The sequence below is a fragment of the Acanthisitta chloris genome, unplaced genomic scaffold (genome assembly GCF_000695815.1).
Source record: "Acanthisitta chloris isolate BGI_N310 unplaced genomic scaffold, ASM69581v1 scaffold34050, whole genome shotgun sequence".
Taxonomy (NCBI): Eukaryota; Metazoa; Chordata; class Aves; order Passeriformes; family Acanthisittidae; genus Acanthisitta; species Acanthisitta chloris.
The window spans coordinates 21,676-31,464 of record NW_008651683.1 but is presented as its reverse complement, the minus strand read 5'-3'; the positions used below and the strand labels follow the sequence as shown (position 1 = coordinate 31,464).

Genomic DNA, 9,789 nt, shown 5'->3' with positions numbered 1-9,789 from the left:
TGAAAGAGTGGCAAGGAGCAGAAAAGTGGAGAAAATGCTCACAGCTGCACATAATCCAGTAGATAAGGGACTGGGAGAAGGGCCTATACATCACCAGTAGGGATGGCAGGAGGAAAATACTTCTATAGAACAACCAGGTGCAAGAGGTGAAAAGAATGGATGGATCGCTGTGCAAGAATACAGGTAACAACACTTGGGAGAGACAATGGACAAACACAGAAGAATAAGAACAGGACAGAAAATAAGAACCAGGAAAATGAGTAGCAGTGGCAGAGTCTCTATCATTTACAGAACTATCACGTACTTTGAAAACTATCACAAGCCATTTCTGCAAACAAATGTACAACCACAAACTTCTGTCACAGTTTTCTGCTACTTCTAAAACATTACAGAAACATACATTGTGTCAGCTGTCAAAATTGATTCCAACCAGCTTAATTCTCACATAGTAAAAGGTTTAGTAAAGACAAATCATCTTTGATCCTGTATTACCTCTATGCATAACACGACGAGAATGCATATGTTCCAAGGCACTGCAAAGCTGAACAAAGTACTTCCAAACTGTTCTTTCAGGAATCAACCTCTTCTGTTTCTTAAAATGCTTAAAGAAAAAAGGATGGACAATGAATATTAAAATTTCAAATTTGCATAAAATTACTGAAAAACGACAGAAAATCCTTCATTTAAAGACAAACAACTACAAGAGGCTCACAACCTAATGAGAAAGGTTTAACAAAATTTCTTGACACAAAGACCTTTTCTCTTCAATATTAATACATGTATCATCAATGTATGTGTTTGTCAGTCCACACATAAAGCCACAAATGACACCCATGGAATAAAACCGCTATCCTAAAAAAGGATTTATACAGTATTCAGCTATCTTCATTGCAGGATTAATGTGGTCAGAATAGTCTAGCATAAAGTGGCCACAGAACAAATTAAAGTCAGATACAAGGTTATGTGCCACAGAACTTCCCAAACTAAATACTTCCTTACACCGACATTATTTCCATACCCTCTTTTTCTAAAAAGAACTGTACAGTAGTACCACATAGTCACATACAAAGATCACGTAAGAAGAGTTGATCAGTGTTAGAAACTTTCACAATATCCAAAAGAGGACTAAAGGAACTGTGATGGTTGAAAATTTCATAGTGATCTAACTCCTGTTCAAATACTTTCCATCCTGTATGAACCACCATTACTGATCACTGGTAACAGTTCAATAACCTGTTAAAGCTCACACAAAACATAATTATGCTCCACTACACACATCTCCTTCGAGTATTAGATGCAGGAAGTGGAATAACAGTCATCCAAAGACACACTCTGAAAACCCAGGATTCAGCCAATGCTAAGATGTACAGGTTTAACCATTATAAATGTTGCAGCTAAAGCTAAGAAGACAGAAAAATTATTGCTTGTTTAGCCTCTTTTTAAGTAAATGCTATAGTGTCAATTTTAAAGTTAAGCACATGAAAAAATACATAAACAATATCAATACTAGCAAAATTTCAGCTAGAAAGCAAAGTACTTGGATGCATTTTAATAGTGTGCATACACACACTCTTCACACTTGTGCATGCCTTAAGAAAGTTCACATAAACACTTATTAATTTGGAGAAATATTTTTGTATCCTATGTTAAAACGTGCCACTGAGGAGTTGACAGCTGCATCTCCATATTAGAGGCACACAGGAGTGTAAGAATGCTGCTTTGAAACTAGCTGTAGCAAAATGCATCAGTCATACAAAGGATCGTAATATTCCACCAAAATGTTTTTCGTTCTAGGGATTATTTCAAAATGCATTTTCATTTAAATGAGGCAAAGCATATAAATTACATCTTTAAATATAATTTTCTTTCAGCCTTGGACTGAATCCAAAACAAACCCTGTGTATCTGTTCTCCCCATAGCTGGATTTGCATATCAGAGGATTGTTTGATGTCAACAGGAAGATGGAGACCAGGTTTCTTTTCATTTAAAAACAAATACACAATACGTGTAAGTATGTGCACATAAAAGCAGAGTTCCTTGATTTAAAATGCATCCTGAAATTATCCTAATTATAACTAGGTACTTTATATTTAAACATTCTGAATTATTATTTTTTAACTCGAATGTAAGCACAAGCAGTGATGAAACATCATTCACAAAATGTCTGAAACAGGAAAATTTGCCATCACAGATTTCCATTCCCATGTACCTAAAGTACAACAATGTACTTCCAAAGTATTTATGTACAAGTTTGCTTTTAGCATTTTATTCACTTGCCACCTTTAACACTGTAGCTGACTGCACACTACAGAACTGGCTTCAGTTCTTACAGTGCAAGGACGCAACCCAAGCATGTCAGATCCAGGCTCTTTCTCCTGAAGGCATAAATAATTTTGCAGGACAATAACAACCTTTTCCTGAAAGCATCATTAGTATTACTTAACCCCACAGAATTTATCCACCTGAAGAAGATGGAAAAAAGAGCTGCTAGATTTGCTAACAGTGTTAAACAAAGAAAGAGGCACCATTTTCACTTGCGTAGGGTTAAAAATAAGGTTTAAAATAAACTCAGACATACATTGGGGTTTTTTGGTAATTAATTACACTACCTTCTTCCATCCAAATACATGTTCTCAGTGTTTTCCTGGGCTGTTGGCCACCACTAGGCAAAACAGTGATGAAAAGCCTCCACTATCAAAAAGATTAATATTACAAAACTAGCTATTGAAACAAAGTTGTGTGTTTCTAGGAAACAGTCCAGCAGGCACTGCTAATTCTGAGAAAAGTCAGTAAAGAAAAAGACTTTCATTCCTGTTTAGAACCTTACCTTCTAACAAGAAATAAATTGATGGAAAACATGGTCAAACCTATTTCGTGCCGAACGAATAATTAAATTCATATAACACATATTAACTGCATTCAAAGCAGAATTCTTTCCTTTCTCCTCCATTTTAAAATAGTTCACCATGCAAAATGCAGTTCTAGTGCCTGTGGTGTTTGTTCCCTCCCTACAGGGAAGTCAAAATGCAGAAGACAGATGCTGAAACAATTTTTAACCTGTACTGCAGCAGAGCACAGGAGCATCACAGTCGATCCCGAAACTAATTCACTGCCTAGTGCTGTAATGCCTGAAGCATCCTAAGGTCCACACAATCAAGTCAACTTAATGGAGTTATCTCCCATTGTACAAGTTGATATTACCTGCCCAAATTTGGCCTCAGAGGAATACAGCCTGACATGCAGCTTTCTGAAGTACTCTCATCTTCGACATTTCACTATTCTGCTCCTTCCACTTGTGTGAGACTCAAAGGACAGTCCTCATGTCCCTCAGACCACTGACCTGCTAGGGTGTGACATTAAAAAAACATGATCCTGTTTGAGGTGAAAGATCAATCTCGAAACAGCTGAAACTGGGCAGAAAGTGCTCATCTATGTGCATTCAAAATTTGGGCAGTGCTGCAAGCCAGTGTTTTATCAGGTAAACAGAATACCAGGCATGCTCAGGCAGCAGGCTGTCTCCCAGCAAGAATTATTTGTTTCAAAAGCCATATCCCATGAAATTTCCATCTCAGTCTGAGAATTGAATCACAAAATACTACTTTGAAGAGTCTTCACAATATCAGTACAGAAAAAAACCCTGCAATTCGGTCATTTAATACAATTGGAAACTTTTGTGGTCATAAATTTGCTGTTCAAATGCCTTTAAGAGCTTTAAGGCAGGCAGGCTGTATCCCCAGCTCCTATTTTCTGTCCTTTTCTACAGAATGACTGAGCAGTTCCATTATGGGAAAACAGAACTCTCCAGGTTCTCTAATGGATTGTGAAAAGAAAAATTAAATGTTCTCCAAATGTTTCCATCCCAGGCAAGTTAAACATAGCTGCCCTTCACCTAAACAGCATATGCCATTCAGTTTCTTGGATGTATTTAAATAAAAAAAAAAAAATAAAAAAAAAAAAAGGAAGTAAAAGTTATATGGGAAGAAAAGTTTAAAGTCAATATGAAAGCATGAAATTATATTATACTCAGTTTCTAAAGATGATGCTTTAAAGGTCAAATTCCAAAAGTAAAAGTGACAGCAATTAGCAAATGGTATTACCTAGGCTTTATAAGCACAGGTCAGAAAAGACTCTTAAAGGAAACACACAGGACTATGTTTGGATTTTATAAGAAAAATAAGGATTTCCTGCAGGTGAGGAGACAGTGAACATAGATGATTTCAACACAACTGGAAATTTCAGATATGACTGCTTACATCTCAGTAACCATGTCTGGAAAAAATTAGCATTCAGTTCTGATGTTGGTGTATCAGAGGGTTTTAAGGTGTGATTTAGCCTGGTTTAGGCCTCACTGAATAGGACTGAGAATAAAGACAATCATCCAATGAGTTTTTAAGAAGCAAACTGGACTAAAGAAAGAAAGATATATGAACTTATCTTGAAGAAAGTTGATAAACTGATCGCCTAAATTTTGTAGAGTCCTTATTTTAAAATAGAGAAGAGCTGTGAAATTGTCAAACAAGCCCAAGAACATGTACCTGAATTTTTCACTGTGTATGCTCTAGCCTAGAATTGCCTTCTAAAAGACTATTTGGGAGAAAAGTAAAATGAGAATGCTCATTTCTTTGCTTTAAACAGATTACTTTCCCTTTCTTTCATGATTTGATGAGGATCTGGATCTCACCCTTTTGTTCTCATGACTTCACTTCTGGCTTACAAAAATATAAAGGGTGGTTTGTTGGGGCTTTTTTATAGTTTCTTGCAAAGACTTATCAGAACACAGTGATTCAACAACCAGATACTAGTGGGAAGAAATCTGAACTGCATCAAGAGGAAAGCAATGTAGAAATTACTATTACACAGAACTTCTGAGTAACATGTAATGAAGTTCTTGACAGCTTTTGACTGTTTCTTCAGGAGGCTTTTTTCTTGAGTAACATGTAATGAAGTTCTTGACAACTTCTGACTGTTTCTTCAGGAGGCTTTTTTCATATGGACTAGCAGAAAGAACAGAGAGGGGAAGGAAGAGGTCAGGCAGCTGTAATAGGGAATTATGAAAGCACAAGCAAGAATTCTCACCCTGTGACTACAACAGAAGCAAACCAGCACTGGCAAGAACATACAGGGTCAAAATGACAGACCGGTGAAAGTGGACCTCAACATCTCTGTATTTTGGAGGCTCATGTATATAGAAATGAAATATCTACACAAACCTCATTTTCTGTTAAAAAAACTATATCATTCTAGTAGCAAAGCAGTGTCCCAGGAATTTTGCCTAGCTCTGTTCTGCCATGAATTCAGCTGCCCATCTCGTTAGACCATGGAAAGTTTTCTGCCATTTTTCTCTGCTTTCTATGCAGAACAAAAATAGAACTTCCCACCACATCCTGCTTCATTCATTCAATTTCATCACAGCGTGATCAAATTTGCCTACATTTCAAGAGTAGCAGCTGTCTCTTAGTTGTAAAAAGAGAAAAATACAGGAAAAAACCCAAACTATTTGGCATCTACCAACTGAACATACAGAAATTAACAAGTATTCAGACAATAAAATGACTAAAATAAAAATATTTACCTGGTTCTTTTTCCAACTTTTCTTTACAGTTGCTTACATCTTCAGTTACTGAAGATGCAATATATTTATTTTTCCCTTTCAGAATCCAGAAAAAAATGAGGTTTTTTTTTATTTTTCCCTTTCAGAATCCAGAAAACAATGAGTTTTTTTTAAAAAAAATTAAAAATCACTCTTCCTCTATTAGTGACCTTAGTATACAACGAATAATTTTAATCAGGAGCAACGAAAGACTTAGTACAAAAACTAACATACAAAATAATTGTACCAATAGAAGTACCTACTAGCATAAGAAGGGCAAGTTAGTAGAATTAAACTATGGTCCTTCTTTTTGAAAACCCAAAAAATGCCACATGGACACTACAGAACTGAGACAGAAGCATCTTCTCAAACACAATGTTATTTCACACACCATCAAAATAAAGGCATCTACTTACAAGAAATAATTAGCCTTGTAGAAAAAGTAAAATTTTTCATGTTTTGCATTTTAGTATCTATTCTTTCATGCTAATAATTGGGCTGCTAATAAGAGTCCTGATTAAACTCAGATTCCTTAGAAAGCTCTGAACAAAGTCACTTTACAGATACATATTTTTATCCAACTGTTTTTGCAAGGATCCATTTCATTTTTTCCTTACTGAGCAGCCCACCTACAGTCACTCTGTTCCACCTAACATTTTTGCTGATGCAAAAAGCAGCAAGAACATACAGTGTTCAGAAATAAAGATCACCTACTGAAATCAGATCTACTTGCAGAGCCACTAATATAAAATTTCCAATACTGCATCATTTTCCTTGTCTCTGCTGTTACCGCTGAGTGGGGCATCTTAAAACACACAGTCACATGTTTAAATTCAACAGTATTTGTTTACATGCATCTCTCTCCAAAAAATCCCCTTGGGAAAACTGGTACAGCATGAAGAGGTGAAACTCGTGCTTGAATCATTAACTCTACTTCCTAATAAAAAGCAATAGCATGACACAGTAACTACAGAGGCTACCATTTTAACTTTTTTTTTCTTTTCTCTACAAACAAGGCAGACAGATTTGAAATCTCTCTTCATTCTCAGCAAGCTATTCATACAGCACAAACAGTGATGGTGCAAATTTTTCAAACACGACTGTGTGAAAAATTCAATACAATCTCCAAGTATTGTTCGCAGGGCATTTCAAATGAAAAGAGTACCCAGAACAATTATTTAATAAAATCTTTCAGTTCTCCCTGCTCTTTAAAGGCTCATGGAGACAGACAATTCCAGCACCAGTGGGCAAAGGTGGAGATGAAATACCCAAGGCCTCTCTGCCCCAGTTAGAGCTATTTGAACAGGCTGTGTAAGTTAAATGAAGTTTACAGTTAACTTTTCATAGCTGACTGACACCATTACTCTCCCTGTGTGTACAGCCAGTACTTACACAATAGCTTCAGGTGTGATGTCTGTGAAAGGGACTGGCCACAAGACAAAACCCTGTTGATAGCCTAATTATTTTAACAGAAAATCTGCCTGCTTATTCTTCATGTTCCAGTGGTAGACAGAGACAATGGCTGACTCACAGAAAAACTAACAAGGCTGCCTGGCAATTACCCAGCCCAATTATCCCACTGATTACAAACTGCAGGACCAGCCAGCTTTCATTCCACCAGCACACGGATGGTACTTGCACATGGCAAACTGCTGCTGCTGCTAACATCCTGGTTACCTGTGGCTGATAGCAAAAGTGACACTCAAACACCTGTACACACCCCAGTAACATGTATGGGAGGAAAAGGGTACCAGAACCAGCTCTCCTACCTTGCCTTGACTACTTCTTTTAAGACTCCACAGCTCCATCCACAGAGCAGCTGTTTCCCCTCAGAACACTCAGCCCCTCTTTTTTCCCTGCTACACAGCTAAAACATATATACAAAGTTGAATAAGGATGCACTGTTTTTTAATTAGAGGGCATAAAACCACAAGTTTTTTAGTAGCTTCGTGGCAAAAAAAATAGCCTGACTCGTTCAAAGCCCCAGGTTTCTCCTTTAGGAAAAGGCACAGAAAAACAGTTTAGCTTTGATCTGTAATTAGCACACCCTGTGTTACAGTATTCTATTATATTACAGCCTTCTTCAAGCTTTTAAGCTTTTTTAAAGCTTTTTTCCAAAGTGAGTATGCAAAAAAAGCTAAGGTAAAGGTGCAAAAAAACACCAAGGAAAAAATATTTTGAAGCTTTAAACGTATATCAATGATGTTGCTTCAGTCAATCTGTTCTATATTATAAAACATAATCATATGTTCAACAAAAATACTTTGAGTCAGGAGGTTTGGCATGGGGGTGGTGGTAGTGAGGCTTTTTGTTCAATAAATCTAGCAGTCCAGGAAGGAGGGGAAGGAAGCGAGGGACATGAGACACACAGATACTGCTGAAAGCCGAAAGAACCAGATTCCATATTTTAAAATTTACTATTATAGATCAAGATAAATCACTGTCCTGAAAAGAAAAAAACCAAAACAAACATGCACAGAAGCCTACTTTAAAAATACTTTTTTGTATTTAAGAATCATGATGTTAATTATTTGGACATAAACGTATGTATAAGAAAATTCTCAGAATTGAAACCACCATAATTTCTCCCCCTTGAGAGTTTGTGTGTGCAGTTTTCATTTCTGTTTTCTTTATGTTAAAAGACCCCTTACTCATTCATTCATGACACTCAGCTAATGAGCAGTTTGAAGATGTCTCTAGGCTTTATTTATTGTGCACTGTTCAAAACCTATTATTAAATATAAATTTCAGGGAGCTGAATAGCTTCCTAGTACACATTGGAATATCAAACTAATAAAATAAACTTTGTGAGGTTTATCTTCATTTTATCTTAGAAACGACGAGGTAGAAATATCCCCATTTTACAGATTAGAATGTGGACAAAGAATTAAGATCAAAAGTGTTAATTAATTCTGGCACCAATTTAAGCACCTCCTTCTCAACACACTTAGCTTTATGAAACAGTTCATCTTCAAAGCACTTTCCACTCAGAGCAGATGAAGCTGTGAATGCTCAATACTTCTACAAATCAAGACACAGAGTTCTGTCTTGCCAGAAATACAGAACAAGCAATTACAATTCCCACCCAAAAGCAGTGGTTGAAGTGCTTTATACAGTATCCCTTTAGGTATAGCATCAGTGAGAAAAGATGGGCTTTGGGAAAACATTGAGTTGTATTAACCATTTCAAATTCCCTGCCTTGGAAACCACTGCAGCAAATAAGGCAGCACAGAAGCAACGATTTCTACACAGAGCAGCTGCACCCTTAACACTGAGTTACATCACACCCTGTTCTCAGCCACCCTGAGTTGTCCCATTTGGCTCTCTCCCTGCTCACAGCCAGTTTGTCTATCTCTATCATCTTTGTCCTATTCTCTGGCAACACATCAGCTCTCCTCTAATCAAAGTGCACACGTCCAGTATTGGAAATCCTATTTCATAGTTTCCCAATCCACACCTCTCATATTCATTCTCTTACACTCCTCAGTCTCGACTCCCTGTGTCATAACTTCGCTGTCTGCCTTCTCTCAAATACTGCTAACCAGCTAGCACAGGTATACTGGTCTTCCCAGTCAGAGTCTCTCTACCCTCTTAAGAATTGCTTAGCTGACTGCCCCGGTCTACTCTTCTGTCTGCCTAATCTTTTGTCTTCTCCACGTTCATCTCAGATTACTCTCTCCAAGAGACAGGAAAGCTTCAGCCCATTCAAAGCACCTGGAAAAAGCCATTTCTGGCAATGCCATTCCAGTCACCCATACCATAAGTCAAAGCATTGACAGTCACTCACATAGTACTATTGGCACCAAGAGATGCAAGAGGTTCAGAATTCCTTCACTTCTGCTACTAGGCTCCAGCTATTTCTGTTAAGCACAACAAACTGTTGTGTTTGAAGAATTTAAGTTTAGGTGAGTTTTCACAGGCATTATTGTAAGAAATACCTCTTTTTTGAGTCTTACATCTGTTTTAAGGGACAAAGGACTACAAGATTTCAGACACAATGGCTGCTAGATTTCAAAATGAAATGTCGGCATCCAACATTTTAGTATGAAATTGCTATATTTTGACAAACTGAAAGCATTCTCACAACTAAAATCTTTGGCAACCCCAGCAGCAAAAAGTTAGTCCTGCTATACATGCACGTGCACGGCAGAAAACAGCTTGAGAGACAGTGACATTCAAGACACACAAGAAACATCGTT

At 37.2% G+C, this 9,789-nt stretch overlaps 1 protein-coding gene across 1 annotated transcript in view; it reads right to left on the bottom strand.

The window, feature by feature from the left end:
• LOC103801897 (serine/threonine-protein kinase Nek7) overlaps positions 1-9,789 on the bottom strand; it is a gene marked incomplete at its 3' end in the record, with an annotated part of 30,621 nt that overhangs the window by 1,836 nt on the left and 18,996 nt on the right. The window contains exon 5 of the mRNA XM_009074336.1: positions 493-601. Within this exon, the coding sequence (XP_009072584.1) occupies positions 493-601 (109 nt within the window). The remainder of the gene's footprint in view (positions 1-492; positions 602-9,789) is intronic.